The sequence below is a fragment of the Blennius ocellaris genome, assembly GCF_963422515.1.
Source record: "Blennius ocellaris genome assembly, chromosome: 16".
Classification (NCBI taxonomy): Eukaryota; Metazoa; Chordata; class Actinopteri; order Blenniiformes; family Blenniidae; genus Blennius; species Blennius ocellaris.
Genome location: NC_137665.1, coordinates 1515731 through 1538428, shown reverse-complemented (window position 1 = coordinate 1538428; position 22698 = coordinate 1515731). Strand labels below are relative to the sequence as shown.

Genomic DNA, 22698 nt, shown 5'->3' with positions numbered 1-22698 from the left:
CAACGAGGAGACGGGAAAGTCAAGGAGAATGAAATTTATCAGAAAAATCAAAATATAACAGGAAACAACCAGAAGAGAAAAAACCAAATATAGACATTTCAAATGATCATATTGATCATAATATATAATGAGTCCTCATGTTGTTTGAAGTAATTAATGATGTAACTGAAATACAACTTTTTGAGGAAGTAACTGTAATCGGTATGTGGTAAACACAGTACTGCTGATAAACAAAAGAGTTTCACATGTTATATAGAATTTATTGAACATCAAACAGTCCAGAGCTCGCTCTCTCTCTCTCACACACACACACACACACACACACACACACTGGCCTTCAGACCTCAAACTACCACAGTATCAATAATGATATACTGTTACGATAATATTGCTCATGAATACTTCGATAATAAATACATGTATTTGCATCAATGCCCGAAAATTCTACATTTGTACATTTGTCCAAAGGTGTTTTTGGTTCATTTCAATAATAAATTGTTTACTGTGGGAGCTGGTGTCATTAGAAAGTGTTAAACTTGAACTCATTGTGGAAGTTCAGATAAAAAAAAGCCTCCATCTATAAGTTCTCGCTAAACAGACTGTTTAAAATGAACAAAAATTAATTGTGAAAATTTTATTTTTTTCATTGTTTTTGGAAAATAATTGTTTGTTACTATACGCATTTCAGACAATCTAATCTTCAACTGCTCTTGTTTTTTTCTGTGAATCAATTTGAACTGCCCAACATTTAAAAAATTGAAAATTGTGTTCAAGGAGTGAATTCAGTGACTTTACTCATTGAACACAATTTTCAGTAAACAATGAAAGTCTTAGAATACATTTGGAATATTTTTGTCATTTTCAGCTCTTATATTAAAATGTTAATGCTTCAGTTGGTCATTCTGTTGTTTTTCAGTGCTTTAATTTGGAAATCATTGTCTGACACATTTCTGCACATAAACTTTGACGTTGCGTTGCTGGGAGGTGAATGTTTTACAGTTTCAACATCTTTTTTTAAAACTACAAATTCAACTAAGTCCTTTTATATTTCTTTGTTTGATAAGCTCAAGATAAGTTTTAAACCCAGTAAAATGTATTTTTTATTTTAATAAATGTTTTAGTCCAACGTGACTTTAATTGATTGATGCGCAACAAAAATGAAAAAAAAAAAAACCTCAATATTACTCGATTGCAGTTTTTCATGAGAGGATTCTTTTGCACTAAATTAATAAAATTAGAGGGAAACAAAAAGTCAATAGTGAAGCTATTTGTTTCCAGGAGCTCAGATTGTTGTTCAGATTTTGGACAGAAGGAAATTGATAAATGATTAGGGTTCGTGTTCCGCCTGACGATCTTCATCAAGTTCCCTGCTGGAGGAAGAGGAGCAGAGGAAGAGTCAGGGTGAGGACCCGAGGGGCTGCGGCGATGGAGGAAGAGGAGGAGGAGTTGGGGTTGGAGGAGGCGTCCAGTCTGACGCTGATGAAGCCCGGCTGGTTGGTGGTGATGTGGCTCTTGATCCAGGGCTCGTACTGCGACACTAGGGTGTAGACTCCGGGGAACTCGGGCCGAGCGCAGCCGTTCCCAAAGCTCACGACGCCGCACTCCAGCCACCGAGACCCGTTCCTCACCACCAGGGGACCACCGGAGTCACCCTGAAAGCAACACACACACACACACAGGTTTGACTTTGAGGCGAAAGCGTGTTAAAAGTTTGGAACAGAGGCAACAAAAACACATGAAAAGTTGTGTAATTGCTACAAAAGACCAGCAGGTGGAGCGATCGTCACATTGCAACGACGAGATGGCAACGGCACAAGACTGTCACTGTAAATGTACAAATACGTATATTATTTCATTTAAATGATCATCTACGCACACTCTATGATGTAAATACTGAAAGTTAACTGTCTCATGTTACTTCAACACCCTTTTGCACCATTCATCATATCACTGTGATCTATGGTCTTCAATTACTTGTTTATATTTTTTATTTTGTTTATTGTTATTATTAAATGTTTACATTTATACAAACAGAGCACAGCCTACCACAGTCAAATTCCTTGTATGTTTAACACACCTGGCCAATAAAGCTGATTCTCATTCTGAATCGTATGACTCAGGTCAGAGGCGTCACGCCGCCGTCTCGGACAGTCGCGACCTGCTATCCTGCGTTACAGGCGATAACACGAAGCGGTGGCGGATCATCACGAGTCATTACGCACGGTCACCAGTATTGTTTCGCTGTGGCGTGTGCCAATTTGCACTGCTGCCGTGCGCCGCTGCGCATCGTCCCTATCTCTCACCGATCTGTCAGGAATGTGGAGAATCGGGAAGATTCGGTATGGAGAGTGGAGGATTTTGCCGTGAACGATGTGGGCAGCCGCCCAGGGCACAATGTGTAAAGACGAACCGGACGTACCGGAGACGCACCCCGTCTCCAGTACGTCTCGCGGATGCACAGGTGTTCGCCCAAGGGCGTAAAACAGGCCAGGTTTGCGACTGGGCATAGGCCATTCGACCATCAACTGCTGAACACTTCACATCGCTCCAGATCGTTCCAGGGCCAGAGAAATGCCAGAGTAGCACCGAGAGGAAGGCTGTCACGCTGTACAACGCATCACAACTAACCCACACGCTGGATGGTACAGGAAGAAACCGCGACTACTGGCTACGATTTTCCGCCACACCTTCCGTTGAGGTACGCCGGTGGAACCGCGGCTTTATTCTGATGCATCACGTCAAATAGAGAATGTCAGGAATGTGCCACGAATGACAGGAAAAAGATGTTCGTAACTCATGTAAGAGCAGCGTCCGTCTGAAAGACATTGTCTATGAACGCTAGAGAAGACCACAGTCTGTGATCACTTCTAGAAACAAGAGATACGTCAGCGAGAAGCACTGGACGGTGGTTTTAATGGACGCAGACTCACCTGACAGGAGTCTTTCCCCCCCTCAGACAGTCCTGCACAGATCATGTTTCCCGTGATAATGCTGTAGGCCTGGTCACAGACTGCGTTGGACACGATGGGAACGTCCACCTCCTGCAGCGTCTGGGGAAAATCCAGAGGGTCTGACGGGGACGACACGCAGTTACTCGTAAGGTATTCATCCTTTTCCTCTTTGTGGACGTGTCTACAAATGGATGACGGTACATGGAGATGTTAACACTAATGCTCACCACCCTCGCCCATGGTTCCCCAGCCGGTGACCCAGGCGATGAGGCCGGCCCCGAACTCGCTGCCGGTGCCCGCCAGGCACACCGGCTTGATGAAGTCGGTGAAATCGACGGCGCTGGAGAGTTGCACCAGCGCGATGTCGTTGTCGTTGGTTATGGAGTTGTAGCTGGGATGGGGGATGATCTGCAACACGCTGCGCGACTCCTCGTTGAAGTTGAGGAGTTGCTGTGTCTGACGGCCGAGGTAGACCCTCAGGGACGCTTGGTTGTTGGCGACGTTACTGAAAGAGGCGGCGGTTAGCGGCGGTTAGCGGCACTGGGTTAAAGCTCAGGTGTGCAGGCAGGCGATTGGCTGGCGGCAGCTCACCTTGGGAAGCAGTGGGCGGCACTCAACACCCACTCGTTGTTGATCAGGGAGCCTCCGCAGAAGTGTTGGCCCCTGAAGTGCAGACTGGCCTGCCATGGCCACGCCCCCGCGTCGGCGTCCACACCCCCAACGATCCTGGTGTTCTGTGTTGCTTGACCACACACTGCAGGATCGATCCAGAGGGAACAACTGCCATTAGCATTAACAACAAAGAATGGAGACTGGAGGGTTTTATAAGACGGATAATTGATTTAGAGGAATATAGACCCTCTCAGTTTTCCCAGTAAGCTGTTATATGACTCTTGTTTGTTGAAAAAACTAGATATTTCAAAGGGCACCAGCTTGGGAAAGCCATTGGCAGCCGTCTAGCCACTGGACTGACGGAGCTCAAGGTCTTGGCCGACAATCCATTTTGGACGAAGCAAAGTCTGATGTATGGCCCATGAAGTGCCTAGGGGTGGTGAGTAATCTCGATGTGCGAAGACCCTGGTTCCATGGGTCTGTCTTGAGAATCCAGCATCCATGCCCCCTGCTGGGTTACTGCCCTTGTGCCTTCGAGGACAATTCTTGAGCCAGATGCTAGGAGAAGGACACTCTGATGCCACTTTCCCAGCTTGCTAGTTCATGGCAGGCGATTCCCAGGGGTGAAGGGCGGGTCCAGTTCTGCTTGCACTGCACCGAAAAACCCCTTTGGGGACGCATCCAGATCCACGACTACCAATTGCAGTCGATGTGTACAACCACTGTCAAGATTTTCATTGGCAAAGTGAAACCACGATGGGTAATGAATATGTTGCCATAGTTTCATAGAGATGTCAGTCGGCTCTGAGGGTGACAATACTCACATTGTTGATATGACCACTAGGTAACACTATAAATCAGACCTTTTGGTTCATTTGGTGCAGTTCGACAACACCACCCCCCATTGTTAAGGAATTTACCCACAGTGGGTGAAATTGTGTGTATATACAGGATAAAAAACTCAATGTATATCAGTCCCATAGATATAGGGCAGTGGACCCACCTTTGCTTCTTTGTGGTCTCAGGAATTTACGTTTTTGCCCTCATCGTTGATACAGCCACTACAGTGCACTAAGAATCTGACTTTCTGGATTGTTTTGGTGCAGTTGGGCCATCACACCCTTTTACTCTGGAACTGTTCACCTGTATTGAATGGAATCGGTCAATTTCAAGGACTTGTGGTGGAAATGGAGTCACAAGAGGGCACTGTAATTCTGAACTTTAGGCTCCAGTTGGTACAGTTGGGTGTGAAAGCTCCAGGAGACAAAACAAGACAAACTGGAACCAGTGATGTTGTGCAGAGCAGGGCCAGAGCCCGCTCTACCTCAAGACCAATTCATCCTCCACAAGAACAAGAAGAACGTTTGTCACTTGAGGGTCTTGCCGAACAAAATGACGCAACCTGCTGTACGACATGCCAACAGTTCTGCCCCACCGGGTGTTGCGAAAGCAGGAAGTGTCGTGTCCAGATTTTGCTGTGATTGCAACCCGGCAACAGCAGAGTGGATGACGTCACACGCTACGTCCTCGACCGGCCCGTGGTGGAATTTATGCACAATGAAAAAAAACAATGGAGCGTCGGAATTTCCTCTGTAGATAGAAGGTGCGCCGGCTCGCCGCCAACAGATTCTCTCACCCCCTCCAGCACAGTGAGGCTGTAATGTGGCCATTCCCAGGGTTTCGACCACGCGGTGCAAACCATTTAAACCAGTGGTTCTCAATTATTTTCTGTCACGCCCCCCCTAGAGGACAGAATTTTTTTCAGCGCCCCCCCCCCCCATATTGTACTACCATTGAGAACTTGATAATATTTATTTATCTGTATAAACCACTGTATGAGTTGCTGGCACCAGCATTCTGCATACAATCGCCTGATTATCAAAATAAATCTGCTATGGTGTGAGGTTTTTTGCACCTTGCGATGTGGTGGGCAACTTTGTAAGAGGCTAACAGTGCTTCTTTGTTTACTGATGCCGCGCTGACGAAATGACCAGCTTGTTGGCGATACTCATGGAGTTTACCATGAAAAAACTCCAGTGGCTTACTGACATAACGGGTGTATGGTCTCCAGGTGTATGGTGTATGGTCTCCAGGTGTATGGTCTCCAGGTGTATGGTCTCCAGGTGCCGTCTTCATTTATTTGGTTTCATGCTCCGCTGCCAGAGTTTTTAGGCATAAAACACAAACGGGTGTTTCCTGGTTTCCGACGTGTTCACGGTAAACCCAAGGGCGACGTAGCATCGTCATATCTCCTGCTCTTACTAGCTTTATGTTTACTGTCACCTGTTTTCTTTTCCTCTGACGCCTCATCCTTTTTTCTTTTCACTCCTGTCAGAAACTTCTCCACCTCCTCCTCCTCCGCCAGCTCTGTACACCGGTGTTCATGTGTAGTACTTCTTCTACTCTACTGGTTGAACAGGCAGCCTGTTGATTAGTTTGAGCACTGCTGCCACCTAGTGGCTGGAGGCCCTTTTTTTATTGTTCAAGCATGAATAAAGACACTAATACTGAAAGTCGCGCCCGCCTCGCGCCCCCCCTGACACCCCACCACGCCCCCCCAGGGGGGCGCGCCCCACCATTTGAGAAGCACTGATTTAAACCCACAAAGGTGAAGTTAAACCCGAGGTACGTCTGATGTTGTGAGCGGCCTCCTGTCCGTTCAAACATCAGGCATGGGGTTTATTGTTGTTTCAAAGCTTCTCTTTTGTGTGTTTGATCAAACAACTGTCGACAAAAGTAAAAAAGACAGGATTCACCAACAAAGGTAACGTAAGAACTCACCATCGAGCTGTGCCTTGATTCCTGTGGGGGAGACAAACAGGAAGTGTTTCGTGTGATTCACTGAGAACAGCAATTGTGTTTTCATGCTAATTAATATTAGATTTTCTGAGTGCACTACGTGTTTGGGAAGGCAAAAAAAAAAAAGTCGCAGGACAGGAAAGATGAGTGCGTCACACCCGATCACGTCATGAGGCTGATTTTCCTGTTTTGGGTTCAACAGTAGTTGTTTGATTCTGGATCTTCCCCGTTGCCTCCAGTGTCTCACCAGGCTGGACAGAGTCTCCATCACAGTACACGATGAGTTTTATCCAGAACAAAGGCTGGTGTTTTGTGTTAATAAGTATGTATCATGAGAAGAGGGTAGGAGTTCATAAGTATACACTTCTTCCTCCTCTTTTTGAGCATAAATTCCCTGTTTCTTTTGTTTGAACGAAATAAACTTCATTCATTCATAACGTGTTGACATAACATGATATCCAGACATATTGCGGATACTTAATGGAATACCTTAGAATTTGTAGGTGGATTACATTGAGGAAAATATTTATGGGTAAGACAACATGTTTGAAAGAGTAAAGGTACAAGTACCAATAAAACAGGAGTTAATCGGAGTAATGAGAGTATTTCTAACACAGACACATTCAGGATCTCATTAAGTTGGTTAGTTTGTAGTAGAATTTGGTGCAATCAAATACAAAGTGCAGCAAGAAAAACCAAAAAAGAATTTAAAAAAAATACTGTGCTGTTGTTGTTTTTGTGAGTCAAACAAACGTAAGTTTTAAATATCAAACTAGTCATGCGTTCGTCACAGACCTGAGAAATAATCTTTGCCATCTGGTCATTCTGCATTTCAACGCACCTGATGTGTAATTATCCTTCTTATTGTCTTTCATTTGGCCTCACCTTTATATCTCATGACGTTTTATTTGTCTTTCAGTAAACTTTAGACTGCCGCTGATCGCTGGATACTCTTTATGGTGCCTCCCTCTGGCTGACACAGTCTCTACTTTAAACAATAGACTTCCTATTTAATAAAGCGTAGACTTCACAGCCACCCTGGACCTATTTCTAGTGGAGCTGCTGTAGCGTCTTTACTTTACGTTACTCCATACAATCTGACACATCCCTCAATCTGACGTTGGTCTCCCAACTCCCTGTTTTTATCCGTCCCTATTAATCTGTGGAGAATCTGCGGGACGCCGTCCCCTCATGGACGTCGGTTAAGAGAGCGTTCCACTGACCGGTGAGCGTGACCACGACCAAGAGCACCTCCGCCGGCAGCAGCTCCGTCTTCATGGCGCTTCTCCTCCAGCTGTGTGAGTGTTGAAGGCGGTGCAGGCGTTTACCTGAGAGGACAGGCCACGCCCACTTCTGGGCGGCTCAGTACAACACACACAGACACACCTATGACCATTAAAGGGGAACCAGTTAACCCCACATGTTCTTTGTGTCTGTTCTCGCCGGGGCTGCGTTCGTATCTGCAGGGTGACGTGAACCGAATTCCGATTTCTCGTTCTCATGCGACGCGGGTCAGACCGGCTTCGGGTCGGCGTGAGCAGGAAGAAAGCGGCAGGCGTTCAGTTATCATGAGATCCAATGCAGGAAGTCAGTCACGTTCTGGAAATAAACCAGATGAGTATCTGATCGGCGCCGGAGCGACGGCCCGCCAAACCGGGCGCATTTATACAAACGTCGCGTAAAAACCTGCGGCCATTTTAACTTGTTTTTGTCACGTTGAAGAAATGAGAAGCGTGAGGGCCTTATTGTAGCGCAGCTGTTTGCCAGAGCGTCGGTAGAGTTTGTGTGCACCGTCCCAACTAAGGTTAGTCAGTGGAACCGGAATCTGCAGAAGTCGTGAAAATGACTAGGTTTTGAAATAATCTAGTTGAGCTATTCATAGTTGAAAAGTCTTCGTATTCAGCTTTCAGTGCTGAAAATACAAACTAATCACCAGTTATGAGTGAACCCCGCTTCTGAGAAATAATCACAAAAGTGTGGGCGGAGCCTCGTCGCCTGTAATTGTGGCACGATGACGATGATGTGACACAAACAGGTCATTTAAAAGCAAACATGTAGTTTGTGCAGGACAATAATTCTCCTCAATTCGAGCAGGAAGTGCTACAAAAAAATGCGTCACACCCAGTGTGACGGACAATTCCACACAGTGAAGCCTGAAAGTGATTCATTCACTCGCCTCACCTCACTTCCTCGTTGGCACACAGCCACACCCCAAACATTTTCAGATTCACGCCATGCTTAATTTATTCCAATTCATTTATAACTGATTTTCTAGTCTTCCACTGTTTAAATGGATTCCACACATTTTCACACTAAAAGACTATCGTTTGCCACATTTCTGTTGTATTAATGATGTTTTTTCTATTTTTGAGTTCCTCTGCTGACGGGAGGAGTCGTCAGGCCGTGACAAAGGCGGGGCGACAGACCAGAGGCTGTTCCAAGCATTTGGCCCGAGCAGAGGGGGGGTTTCTTTTAGGTCCGGCAGTTTCCCCACCAGTAGTTCGTGCATCGTCATTTGTTTCCCCCTTGTGTCTTAGTTGGTTTTACCCGGCCACTATATATCCTCCCGAGTGGCTCAGTTTGTTGTGTGAACATCTCAGTTTGTTACATGTTTTGAGTTTGTTTTGTTGACCTCATTTGTTGTCCAAGAAACCTTTATTTGTACTTTGTATTTTCTTTGGGTAAATAAAATAATTTTACAGAGAAACCTGTTTGCCTGTTTGCCTAATTGCTTGATCCCTGACACCCAGAAAGGAGGGGGGGGGGGGGTGGAAGCGCTGACCACGGTCTCTTCGTACCGTCTCTGGTTCCTGTGGAGTCACAGGACTGAAACTTAAAGGAAATAAATGTGGAAATATAAAGACAATCTCAATTGGTCACCCTGAACAGGAAGTCCCGCCCACAGCCCTTGCTGATTAGCCCCGCCCACAGCCCTTGTTGATTAGCCCCGCCCACAGCCCTTGTTGATTAGCCCCGCCCACAGCCCTTGCTGATTAGCCCCGCCCACAGCCGTTGATTATATTAATTGTGTTGCTTTGGTCTTTTCCAGACGGTTTGACTCGTCCAGTAAACGTAACGACAAAAAGCAAATGGAAAAGACAAAGACAAAAACAGGAGAAGTTTTGACAACCTGGAATAATAAAGACTAGATAGAAGAAGAATCTGACGACCTTTGTTATATTTTTGGTATTATTGATTCTCTCTATATTCCCACATTTATTTCCTTTTAATCGTGGCCCTCCTGTGATTCCACACCGGGCTGCTTGATTTCCCCTCCTCGTGTGCGATTGCCGTCCTGATGTGTTTCACCTCAGTGAGTGGCTGTGTCGACCTGGTGACGTCAGCTCTGCGTCATGTCGCTTCTTTGTTCTTTTGTCAGTCGCTTCTTTTGTTCAAAGTTCTCAGTTGGATTCTGACGGCTAAGAAGAAACATATTTCTGATTCTGTCGTTGCTCACTAAAATGTACTTATACAAAACAACTATATTTGGGGCGGGTGTGGCTCATTTGGTGGCCGCCTTTCAATCGAAATGTTCCAGGTTTGATTTTCCTGCACATGTCGACATGTCCTTGAAGAGTATAGTAAAGTAATTCTATTCTATTCTATTCTATTCTATTCTATATCTGTACTTCATGTTCACTTGGCTATCTAACTATCATTCTATGCTCTTGCGTAATAATTTCCCTTCCTATTCCACCTGTGAGCACTGCCAATAGACACGCCGCTGCTTTCCTGCTCCTATTTTATCTATTGGACGTTTTTACAACTAAAAAAACTGCGCTGCAATTCCCAGATAGTGTTGTCGTGGCTTAACCGGCCAGCAGGGGGAGCCACAACGCTCGGGGGCGGAGCTTTGTGTGTGTGTGGGTGTGTGTGTGTGTGTGTGTGTGGCTTCTATCAGGCAGGTGCCAGGTGTTTGGTGGGCGGGGCCTGTGGCGGTCTGCGCTGCTCTGATAACGGTGTGTCGGACGCAGCGCAGCCTCATAACATGTTGGGTTGGAGGACTGGGAATGGAGCTGCTGCTTTCTCTGCTGACTCCAAACAAACACAGCTGACTGACAGTGAGTACCAGAACATGACAGAACACACACACACACACACACACACGCACACACACACACTGGGACAGTAACCATAGATACACCTTCTCTCCAGGACAAAGTTGAGACAGAGTGAAATTGTGAAAATGAGAACGTCATTTTGTAATTTGCAATAATACAGCTATTCAAATTGAAAGTCCACGTTTGGAGTTTGGAAATGACTTGGTCGCAGGTTTCAGAGGAGCGGAGAGAGAAAAGGGAACAACGTTGTAAAGAAGTGGCGACAGAAAACGGTTTAGGAAGTGTTGTTAGATCGTCTGGACAGACAATCGTTTTAAACGGGGTTTTTTTTTAATTGTTGACAAAAATGACAATTTTCTGAAATGTTGACATTGGTTTTCAGAAGAGTTGATAGAAAATGTTTGTTTTTTTTAACTAGATTTTGCTTTTTTTCAATGACATAGCATGAAGAGTATATTAATACAGAAAGGTATACCCCCCCCCCCCCCCCTTCTATAATTTTTATAAAATTAAATAAGACCAAAATGACAAACGGGTACAAACAAATACTGAGATAACTACAAAAATATTTACATTATCAACAGTATGATTAAAATAATACCAAAAATTACACTAAAAGCAAAAAAAAAATACAAAATAAACAGATAAGTAAACGTACAGTTCTGGAACAGTTCACACATTAGGTAGAAAATGGTTTACGAAGTGTTGAAAGACGGCGATTAAGATGTTTTTGAAAGACGGCGGCTCTTTAATTGTTGACAGACGATGATTTTCTGAGGTTTGTTTACATTTTACACAAATTCCCTTCTTTTTTTTGTAGTTTTCATTTGATTTAAGATTTTTTTTTGAGAGAGAGAGAGAGAGAACAATGCATTTATTAATTTTTTTTATCGCCCGCGATTTCAAGCAACATTTCAAATTCAGTCAGATGGAGCAAAGCGTCAAACAGTGCCTCAGTGTCTAACGTTTACATCTGACTGCTTTGAAACCCGCACAAACTGAAAGACGAATAATATATTTTATTATATATTATAATTATATTATATTATATTATAATTTTCCTCTCAAGAAATGTTAATTTTATCAAAATTTTTGCCCAGAAACTGATCATATCACTAACTGCAGGGGGTCAAAACACTTATTGCGCAATACCATGAAATCCCTTGTTTATGGACTGGCCTGCTATCATGTGCTACATAAACAAGCTACCGTGCTAACGACTTAAGATTAAATGAATCACAATATTTCTATATGCGAGGATGAATGTTTGTTTATTTATTGACATAGTTGACAGTGTTGCTGGACGTTGCCTCTGTGTGTGCACTTCTCCACCCAGTGTGGCGGAGATGACCCGGGTGGAGGAGAACCATGCTGTCCTGGAATCCTGAAGGCAACGGCGAAAGAGCGTGGTGAAGATGAAGAGGAGAAAGAGAAGGAGCCCAGCTCCGACCCTCCTCTTCCTCCCGCCACCCTGAACCCGTCGGACGACGTCCCGGCGGCGGCGGCGGCGGCGGCGGCGGCAGTCAGCCGTGACATCAGCTCGGACTCCGGCGAGGAGGCGGGCGCCGCGCCGTCCAACTCCTACAGCGAGTCGCCGCCGTGGCGGCGGAGGGACGAGGAGGAGGAGGAGGATGGGAGGAGGGGGAGGAAGAGGAGAGGGAGAGGGAGAGGGAGGAGCGGGGGGCCCAAGAAGAAGAGGAGACACAGGCAGTGGCCTGTTCGCCCGATGGACGATTCCTCAAGTTCAACATCGAGATCGGACGAGGGTCCTTCAAGTCGGTCTACAAGGGTCTGGACACGGAGACCACGGTGGAGGTGGCCTGGTGTGAGCTGCAGGTACCGGCCGACAAACACGACAAGCATCCCGGAAAAAAAAAAGAATGAAATCTCCGGGGTGAATAAAATATGATTAGTAAAAGAATCAACATGACAGGAAATAGAAGCGTCCGGCTCTCCGTCAGATTGGCCGAATTCTCAAGATGGTTTAAAAACAAGATGTTTCTATTGGAAGAAAATTAAGGCCGTCGCGAAATATATTTGTGAACTTGTTCGCATTGGGATTGTTTGTCTTTCTCATTCTAAAAGTCAATTCGACTCTCTGACATCCAGGATTTCACATTTAGGCTCCCAATGTAAACCGAAGTTTAGTGGGAGGAAGATGCTCTATGTTCTGGATAGCTGACAAACTACTAACATGAACCAGCCAACAGAGATTTCAGTCACTATAACTTAGTTATTTATCACCATATAATAGAACGTGGGGGGAAAAAATCGTGAATTTACAGTGAGAAACATTTCAACGCCGATCATCCCTGAAAATAATGAAATGCAATATTAGTAGAGTGAATATAGAGCCATGCGTGTAGAGAGGTGTGTGTGTGTGTGTGTTTTGTCTCATCTGAGCGGAAGTTATGGAGGTCACGGCTTTATCTGAGCTTCTGAGCAGCTGTTTATGACTTGATTGCGCAACGCCGCCGGCCGCGAGTTCTGATTGGTCGGGCTGAAGTCAATGTTTAACAGATCGGCACAAGACTTCAAAGGAGGGTTGGTGAATACACTACTCCAGTAGTCATCATCATCATCATCATCATCATCATCATCATCATCATCATCATCATCATCATCATCATCATCATCTCTGAAAGGCACACAATACTCTGGGGGGGGTCAAAGGTCACCAAAGCAAGCGGCTTCTTCGTTCATAAAAATGTGTGTGTGAGTGACAGAGAGAGAGAGAGAGAGAGAGAGAGAGAGAGAGAGAGAGAGAGAGAGAGAGAGAGAGAGAGAGAGAGAGAGAGAGAGAGAGAGAGAGAGAGAGAGAGAGAGAGAGAGAGAGGAGAGAGAGAGAGAGAGAGAGAGAGAGAGAGAGAGAGAGAGAGAGAGAGAGAGAGAGAGAGAGAGAGAGAGATAAAACAGTGACTCAGCAGAGTTGTCGTAGTTAGTAAAGTATCTGATTGGACAGATGGCCCCTGGCTGCAGCTGATAACACACACACACACACACACACACACACACACACACACACACCCTTGTTAATATTGTTGTGGTTATTACATCATATTCTCCACAGGGTGAAAATAGTTTTGAGTTGAACTCGACTTTAATTAGTGTTCCTTATTTTTTTTTCACTTCTTATGTCACTTCTCATTTTCTCTTCTGATGCAGTATATTGTTCTTGTTTTTTCTAATATGTTTATACATTTTTCAAAAAAAGAAGGATAAAGAGAGAAGAATGAAAGAAAAGAACACATATACAGAACACCTCTAAGGTAACAACAACTAAATCCCACGGTAATAGTAAGAATCAATACTAAAAGCAAAAACATCTACAAGAAGTAGAGATAAATAAATTCAAAGTAAACAAAATCACACGTTTACACAGTGAGGTTTTATACAATAGCTAATCCCTCGGAGCTCACACTCTTAAGATAATTCAGTATCGGGTCCCACGTTTTATCAAACTTGTGTCTATCTTCATTATAGAATCTCAGTCCGTCGAGGTGTTTGACTCTTCACTTCTCCCAGCCTCAAGTCCAATGAAGGCCCAGAATCCAATTCCCAAGTTTTTTTCTCGTTTATATTTATGGTTTTACATTTTTGTCCTCGTACGACGGTTTGCTCGTGTTTACGTATTTGTGTTTGTACATTTCTGTCTTCGTATGTGTGATTAGTGAGCTCGTGTGTCGACAGACTCACCGGCTGACTAAAGCAGAGCGCCAGCGGTTCAGCGAGGAGGTGGAGATGCTGAAGGCGCTGCAGCATCCCAACATCGTGCGATTCTACGACTCGTGGAAGGCTTCGCTCAAAGGGCACAAATGCACAATCCTGGTGACGGAGCTCATGACCTCCGGGACCCTCAAAACGTGAGCACGGGACCTGGACCCATATCTATATATCTATATCGTTCAGATTCTCTACAGTGTCTTCTTCTTCTGCTGGATTTATCCAGGTACCTGCGTCGGTTCCGCCAGATGAAGCTGAAGCTGCTGCAGCGCTGGAGTCTCCAGATCCTGAAGGGGCTTCAGTTCCTGCACTCTCGCAGCCCCCCGATCCTGCACCGGGACCTCAAGTGTGACAACGTCTTCATCACCGGGCCGTCGGCCTCCGTCAAGATCGGAGACCTGGGCCTCGCCACGCTCAAGAAGGCCTCATTCGCCAAGAGCGTCATCGGTGAGCCCTTTGGGGTCTTCCGGGAAAGTTAGAGATAACATTTCAGCCCCTTGTGGCGTTTTTGTTCCTCGGTTGTGACTGGCGGCGGTGCGTTCAGGGACTCCGGAGTTCATGGCTCCAGAGATGTACGAAGAGAAATACGACGAGGCAGTGGACGTCTATGCCTTCGGCATGTGCATCTTGGAGATGGCGACGTCCGAGTATCCATACTCTGAGTGTTGGAACGCCGCGCAGATCTATCGCAAGGTCACTCTGGTGAGGCCACACCCCCTCTGTTTTATTCTCCAGCTTAGCATGTGTCTGACCATGTGTCTGGTCTTCAGGGGATCAAACCGGACAGTTTCTCCAAAGTAAAATTACCGGAGCTGAAGGAGATCATCGAGGGCTGCATTCGGACCAAGAGCAGTGAGCGGTACCGTTGTCATGGAGTTGTTTTTGGAAGCCAAATATCTATGGGAATAGGTGAGAAACTTTGGCAGAACAAACTTTGGTCGTGAGTCCAGGCGTCTCTGTCCTTGTCCAGGTTCACGGTTCAGGACCTGCTGGACCACCGGTTCTTCCAGGAGAAACTCGGCGTGAACGTGGAGCTCGCCGAGTACGATGACACCTTCAAGTCGGCGTTGAAACTGTGGCTGCGGATGGACGGCGACAAGAAGCTTCATGGAAAGTACAAGGACAACAAGGCCATCGAGTTCCTGTTCGAGTTGTACAAAGATGTTCCCGAGGAGGTCGCCCAGGAAATGGTACTTGCACCGCTGCACAAGCCACCTCACGGCGTGATGACCCATTTCCTGTCTGTCTCCTCACCTGTCTGTCTGCCTCCTCCCCACAGGTGGTTCTGGGCTTCGTGTCCGAGGCGGACTACAATCTGGTCGCCAAGGCCATCCGAAACCAAGTAACGACCATCAAGCGACGGCGAGAAAAACGGCGCCACCTCCTGGACGAGGCTCGGAATCACCGGGAAGAGGCAGCCGCAGAGGAGGAGCCTAATCCCGCCCCCCAGCCGAGCGAACTGTCCAGTCAGAGGCGAGGAGCTTCCGCGAGTGTGACCAGCCAGGTGTGTTGGAGGCCATTTTCATAGAAGGAAAGTGAGAGGAGGTGAGACGGCGCCTCCTGCTGCTACTTTAACGCCAGTGTTGGAAACGCACGACAGGACTCGGCCTCGGTCCCACCCTGGATACAAGCCCCGCCCCTGACAGCCGTGACGTCAACGCCAGTGTCGCAGAGCAGCAACCAGCTGGACAGTAGGAACAGCAGCGTGACGAGCAGAGATGGAGACGCTGAGGAAGGAGACGACAAGAAGACAAAACACAGCGCCGGGTCATCAGTTGCCTGTACCTCAATATTTTCTCATGTCGACACTGAATGGGATTCATCAAGATGTTACACGTTGGTATTACATCCGTCATTCTAACCTTTGTTTCCACGGCAGCTGACTACGAGGCGGATATTTCCTTCAGCTCATCTGGATCCCCAGAGAAAAGGGAAGCTCCGCCTCCTCCTGTGTCAAACCCCGCCCCCTCCACCCATGGTTCCACAATCCAGTCTTCAACCTGTGGCTCCGCCCCCTGTGAGACGTACCAACTACAAAGTCCCGCCCCTTCCCATACTGCGTTTTCCCAAGGTGAGGGGGGTGGGGGGGTGGGGGGGTAGTGAGTACATGGATGCATCATGATCAAGTTTGAAGGTGGAAAAACTACAATACAGTAAAAGAAAACAACCGGAGCCAGTCAATACCGGATCCTTTACAATAGCTGTGGAGCTAATGTTCACGAGTTTGTCTATAACGACGGACGTATTGCTTCCAACAACCAACGACCTTCGCCAACGAAAGTTGGGTGACCAAGAAGGTTATGCTTTCGTCTGCGTGTATTTCTTCATTTATTGGTTTGTATGTATGTATTTTACCAACTTTTCTCAAAAACGACTCACTCAAATTGAATGAAATATTCAGGGATGATTTCTCATCATCCAAAGACGAATCTGTTTGATTTTGGGACGTCGATGGCAACACGTTCCCAAAAATAACTGTGACAAAAACACCACATACAAAGCGGGTGAGAGAGGCTCCGCATGGGGGAGATCAACGACGAGCAGCGTCTGTTGCCATGGAGACACACACACAGTGATGTTTCTACCTGACCTTCCTAGTGAGCATCAGCATGAGCTAACTGCTATCATGCTAGTGACGCTAACTTGGTTCCGCAAAAACAAATGTGGCGTCGGTGAAGACCGGCGCTCTACCAAGTGTAGCTCTAGTTTCTAAGTGTGACCGGCCCGTGTGCGTCTGCAGAGCATTGCCGTGTTCCAAGACGCCGAGCGGCCGTCGCAGGAGTCCATCGGTGGATTCTCGTCACCTGTGGAGAGGTGAGAAACGCGTTCACACAGGGACACGATGCCTTTCCAACTGATCTCTGCATCATCGGCAAATCGTGATGTTGGTATTGAGTAGAGTTGTTCTGTGCTGGGGTCAGATGGAGGCGGGACAGTTTGTTGATGGCGTGGCGTAGCTCGCTGTGGGCAGTGCCGATGTTAGCGTCGGGTGATTGCTATATATAGTAGAACCCTGAAGTCTTTTTTTTCCAACATCCCCTCTCCTCTGTGTCCGCAGCCACTCCGACGTGACCTCAGGTTTGAGCGATGGCACCGACAGCCTATCGGATCGGGCGGCGCCGGAGGCGACCACCAGGGCGGCGCTGAAGCATTTCAGGAGGAGAGCGAGAGCTCGACTGAGGATCATAGGGGTGAGGTCCTCCAACACCCAGACGTAGTTTACCACCGTCGAGTATGGAGTGAATGAATGATGCAATGTAAAGCATCTTTGATTCGCCAGAGAAGCACTTTATAAGAACCATGAATTATTATTTTTATTATTCTAATTAAACACAATGCCGGGTGTGTGTGGACCCCAGGTGTCCCACATGGGGGACCGGGTGGTGGAGTGTCAGCTGCAGACCCACGACAGTAAGATGGTGACCTTCAAGTTCGACCTGGACGGAGACAATCCGGAGGACATCGCGTCCGTGATGGTGAGACGAGAAGTGACGAATCAGAATCTAACGTCCCGGGTCGCCGTCGGGCCCCCGTAAACCAATCACATCCTCAATGAGTCGGTTTGGCGCCGCGGCTTTCAGCTCCACAGAGACTTCATCCTTCCATCAGAGCGCGACCAATTCATCCTCCGCATGAACGACATCATCAGGAGGGCGGAGTCCATGATGCTCCGCCAGCAGGGGGCCGACGGCGGCAGGTCGTCCCACCGGACCGACTCGCAGGTGGTTAAACGCTTCTGTGCTGCTTCGCAACCAAGTTCCTCTCTCACCCTCTCTCTTTTTATTTTTTTACACCGTCTTCCCTCATTCCTTCTGCACCTCTGCAGTCCAGCCTGTCAGCTCAGAGTGTCTCCAGGAGTTTGTCCTCGTCCTCTTTACCGGGTAAGAAAAGGGGGAGAGGAAACACGAGATACAACTTCAGTGCAAACGTTCCGAAAATTACTCCAGAAGATTTGACATTTGAAATAACGTGATCTTCTGTTTTACGCGAGATAACAGCCTGAATCGGTTATGTTGTTCGATTAAAAGAACTTTAGCTGGTGTGATTTCGATATTTTACTGGAGGAGGTTATCTTTTATGAAGAGCAGTGTCCAGCTGAGGTACGCTCATTATTCAAAATCCTTTCAAGCCTCTCTATGAATTCATTTCTATTTATAATGGCGCCATATACGACACAGTTATCTCAAAGCGGTTTCACAGATAAAAACCCAACAGTTCAATAAGAAAACCCTGTTCAGAAGTGGCGCCCTCTTTTTAATCTGGATTTAATCACATTTTTCAGACACAGTCCCCTGAAATATTTGTGCAGATTTATTCGCCCTACCTTGTCAAGCTGACCTAATCATTTTTTCCCGCCATGTCAGATGTTGATGAAGGTGACCCCTCGTCGCTGGAGGACACCAACTTCTACGCCAGCCCTGAGGCCACGCCCCCTTCCTCGCCCGTGAGGTCGCTGTCCTTCCCCAGCTTGCCGGGTACCAAGGACGTTACTTAGCTGGTCACATGGTGCAGTTTGTGCTCCGTTACGCACCCTGGACCTTTTGAGTCATCTTTGACTTATTAGTATTTTTTTTTAAAAAGCTTTGATAAAATGAAATTCTGAATATTTGGGGATTCTCCAGGGAAACCTTCTGGTACACCTGAAGTTTAATTAAATATCAAGGACAGATTTTGAAAGCATTATGATGCAAATATAACAGATGGTGCAAATTTGTTTTCCTGTGATTAAAATATCAATAACTTTTAATGCTCCCCTTTTAAATACTGACCAGAGTAAAACACTGATTACTAGATAATTCAATGGGCAGTTTGAGTATTTCAGCTTTAACATGTTGTGTGTTTCAAATCCACTCCTGCAACTCCGAGAAGATTAAGCTCGTACATTCAACTTGAGTAAATAAGACAATGTCATCGGCGTACGGACGTTTCTCATATTGGTGCTTTAAGCTTTGTTAGCTTTTATACCTGATATCTTTCTCTGTTTGTTTCTCACCAGCTGCCCACCAGCCTCAGTACCCCCCTTCAGATCCACACACGACTTCTCCATCCCTCCTCCACCCTGCAGCCCCTTCTCACCCCTCTTCTCACCCTTACTCTACCTACACCGCTTCCTTCCCCGCACAGAGTCCTGTTCCCCAACTTCCCCGAGTCCACAGTAACCCTTCCTTCTCCACCTTCTCTTCCTCTTCCTCTGCCTTTTCTACTCCTTCTCCCTCTCCTCTATCTCTACCTCCTCCTCCACCTCCACCACCTCCTCCTCCTCAGTGGCTTACCACAGACCAACCTCTTTTCTCTATTGCTAATGTTTTCTCTCTGGCCATGAGTGTCGCTCATTCCATGATGCCCCCACCCGGTGCCAACAATCAAGGGTTTCAACCCCACCCTCAGCCCCTCCCTTCCCTCTTCCCCTCTGCACAGGCGACATACACTTCCTCCATCTCTCCGTCTTTGGTTCCCAATTTTCCTTCTCCAAATTACCCATCTTTATCCACACTGTTCTCTCCCCAACCTCCTCACACCTCCACCGCACCTCGAGCTGAATCTACTACCTTGGCCAGCCAGCAGGTGGCGCCACGCACCCAGACTCAAGACAGCCCTCAGGTAGGGAAGCAGCCGGCTGCAAAGTGCGGTAATACATTACCATTAGAAAACTTTCATGGGGAGCTTCTTGCAAAATATACAGATTGTAGATGAAAGATGTGAAAATAAGTAAGAAAAAAAATCATTGTGATGATTCCATAGTAGTAATAAAATAAAGTAGTGGACAAGTAAGTAGTAATAAAAGCATAGCAGTAATTAACAGGGCAAGGCAAAACCTGTTTTAGGCTTTATGGTGTGAAAAATAAAACTAAAGCATTTTGACTAAAAGTCTATTTACCATCCCTTTATTTCAGCATAACAGTCCAGTTCAGCTGGAGTCTGGCTCGCCTCTGCCCCCTCCTGGTGAGTCCCCGTCACAGCACAATGCAACATCAAGATTGAATGACTGAATCTTCATCCGGCTGATTTCCAGGGTCACAGACGGTCTCTTCGCACAGTTTATACAGTGATCCCAGCTCCCGGGGGGAGGTGTCCACCGCCTCCACCTCCTCCCCAACGACTCAACACAACAAAGTCAGTTCAACCGACGGTTTTAATCTCAACTTTTTTTTTTATTTAGTTTTCCAGGTTTTTGTATCGCCCCATCAATATTGCTGTAAAAGAATGAACATGAGTAAAGTGTCATTTCCTCTTTGTTGTTCAGATATCCTCAACTCCCTCCCCACCCCGGAGGACCAGCCCCCCAGGTGAAGGTTAGCGACGTCGGCAAAATTCAAGAGGGCGTCGTCTGCATAACAACGCGTTCAATGTTCACTTTGGACTGATTTTACTGAATGTTTCCTTCTATACTCGCAGTAAAAAAAGCTCCGGTCTTCTCCGTCGGCCGCTTCAAGGTGTCGTTGCCCAGAGATCTACCTCCGGCCCATCATCACGCTCCTCGTCCCATCAGTCAAGCCACGCCCACCGCCCACTCCCCGCCCCCCTGCAGGGAGAGCCAATCAACGGCGAGCACAGAGAGCAGCACGGACAGCGACTCAGCGAGCAGCGTCAACACGGTGACATCACCTGGTCAGTTTCCTGGTCGCCGCGCCGACCCCGGCGAGGTGGAGGAAGAGGAGGACGGGGGAGAGAGCGAGGAAGAGGAGGAGAAGAGAGGCAATGTCGGCGGTGGGAAGCTGAACGTCAGTCTGAGGGAGGGGCTTCCTGGCGGCCAATCAAAAGGCCGCTCCTCCACGTTCAGCTCGGACGAATCGGGGAGCGAGAAGGAGGACATGTGGGAGGAGCTCCAGCTGCTCCGTGAGAGGTGATTGGTGGAGCAGCTTTAAGAGTTGCAGCACACACTCCCACTCTCACTCACTCTCTCTCTCTCTCTCTCTCTCAGACACCTGGCGGAGGTCCAGGACCTGCAGGTCAGCCAGAAGCGAGAGATCGAGGATCTCTATTCGAAGATGGGAAAAGTCCCGCCGCCGGGCATCGTCCCTCCGGCCGCCATGTTGAACCACCGCCAGCGCCGCATGTCCGTGTCGGGAATCCCCCTCCCTCGCAAGAACAGCCTGCAGAGGCTGGAAGTGCTGCACCCTGCAGGTGGGAGGGGGTTACGTTGAATTTCTCTTTCGTCTACGATTCTAAATAGTTCTGACCTCCGTTCCGCATCTGAAGCACTTGATCCAGTTCAGGCAGGCCGGGAGCCCAAATCATGTTTTTTATGTGTCTCTGTGTGTCTCTGTGTGTCTCTGTGTGTCTCTGTGTGTTTGGGTTCAGGCATCATGAGGAAGAGCTCGGTGAGCGGCGGCAGCAGCAGCGGTTCGCAGGACCGACCGGGGAAAGGCGTGACCTTTGCCCGTGAACACATGGTGAGCTTCGACGGGGCGTGAGGTGGGATTCTGCACTCGTCCGGCCGCTTCATTTCACTGTCTCACGAGTTCAGACTGGTTCATATTGGGCGAACTGGTTCAGACTGGTTCATACTGGGCGAACTGGTTCATTCTGGGCGAACCGGTTCAGACTGGTTCATATTGGGTGAACTGGTTCAGATTGGTTCATACTGGGCGAACTGGTTCATTCTGGGCGAACCGGTTCAGACTGGTTCGTACTGTGTGAACCGGTTCAGACTGGTTCATACTGGGTGAACTAATTTCAGAGTTTTAGAAAGATTTTTGTATCAGTATGGGAACGAATTGAGTAATTTTTTTTTATTTTTTTACTGAACATTTAAATGTCAGTTTTGAATATTTCTACACTGTCACTTCCAGGTATAAAACTGATCTGAGGAAGGTTTGTTCAAAACAGTAATTATCTTTCATGATTTTAAAATGCATCTAAATGTAGCCTGAACTTAAGATGTTTGTCTTTCAGTGAGAGACGGGTTGCAGACGATGAAGAACCGACGAAGACGAGGATGGCGCTCGGCGTGATGTTTGGACTTAATATCTGTATGATAGTTGTTTTAATGTTTTGGCACTTTACGGTGACACGTCGTGTTGGACAAGTCTTGTTCTCAGCAGCTTTATAACAGGTTCAATAACACTGCAGCTCACACGTTTGTGGGTTAATTTGATTGTCTGTGGTCACACCTCATTGGTGGGACCAGGCACAGTACTCACAGTAGGGATGCTTTTATTACAAACAAATTATCTTACTCAGGGTGGCTGTTTTTAAAATGTTTGGGGTCTCACATTATGTATTCAGTGAGTCTGTCACACTTTTATATCTGAAATTTCAGACCACACAGTGTCACTTTGAAGAAAAACAGGTATTTAACCAGCCACAGTGTTTGCTATGAATAATGAAAGTGACTTTGGTACAAGCTGGATTCTGAACCATTTCTTGATATAAAAAAATAATAAATTCCAAAATGCATTTCTACTACAGACTGCTGTCTGTTTTTTGTTTTTTTTTTACTGTGTGAAATGACTCTGTTCCTGCTGCACTGCACAGACATTTTTGACAGATCTGTGTTTGAATAAAGTCCTGATGAACGTGAAGTATATACAGTCTATGTCTCGTTCTAT

The 22698-nt window shown here is 46.7% G+C and overlaps 2 protein-coding genes across 3 annotated transcripts; one reads left to right on the top strand and one right to left on the bottom strand.

Moving 5' to 3' along the window:
- Window positions 1–19: 19 nt before the first annotated feature.
- Window positions 20–7648, bottom strand: LOC308141267 (serine protease 33-like). Of its 2 annotated transcripts, none has more exons than XM_080511356.1 (6): window positions 7586–7648; window positions 6345–6365; window positions 3543–3705; window positions 3179–3456; window positions 2931–3070; window positions 20–1652 (listed from the first exon to the last, which is right to left on the bottom strand). In XM_080511356.1, exons 1-6 carry the CDS (start codon window positions 7638–7640, stop codon window positions 1359–1361), a joined length of 951 nt encoding a protein of 316 aa, XP_080367482.1. In that variant the 5' UTR covers window positions 7641–7648; the 3' UTR covers window positions 20–1358. The 2 variants fall into 2 exon arrangements, with proteins under 2 accessions (XP_080367482.1, XP_080367483.1); XM_080511357.1 differs by having other exon boundaries at window positions 7248–7645.
- A 2702-nt stretch (window positions 7649–10350) lies between these two features.
- Window positions 10351–22676, top strand: LOC308141647 (serine/threonine-protein kinase WNK4-like; the record flags this gene model as incomplete). Its single annotated transcript, XM_080511854.1, has 24 exons — window positions 10351–10423; window positions 11982–12259; window positions 14114–14286; window positions 14373–14593; window positions 14691–14848; window positions 14917–15005; window positions 15117–15336; window positions 15426–15650; window positions 15747–15920; window positions 16026–16217; window positions 16887–16960; window positions 17205–17337; window positions 17506–17622; window positions 17728–17868; window positions 17973–18027; window positions 18511–18621; window positions 19143–19747; window positions 20041–20089; window positions 20160–20260; window positions 20391–20439; window positions 20543–20990; window positions 21069–21271; window positions 21449–21540; window positions 22043–22676. 24 exons carry the CDS (start codon window positions 10351–10353, stop codon window positions 22043–22045), a joined length of 3984 nt encoding a protein of 1327 aa, XP_080367980.1. The 3' UTR covers window positions 22046–22676.
- Between the last annotated feature and the right edge of the window lie 22 nt (window positions 22677–22698).

What these genes read in the sequence shown, in the direction of transcription:
- LOC308141267 (XM_080511356.1), bottom strand. Translation starts at nt 7,640, where the DNA reads ATGAAGACGGAGCTGCTGCCGGCGGAGGTGCTCTTGGTCGTGGTCACG. An exon ending in GCCGCCCACTGCTTCCCAAG is followed by an intron (nt 3,457 to 3,542) that starts GTGAGCTGCCGC and finishes CGCCTCTTTCAG; the next exon opens with TAACGTCGCCAACAACCAAG. An exon ending in GGGAACCATGGGCGAGGGTG is followed by an intron (nt 3,071 to 3,178) that starts GTGAGCATTAGT and finishes CGTCCCCGTCAG; the next exon opens with ACCCTCTGGATTTTCCCCAG.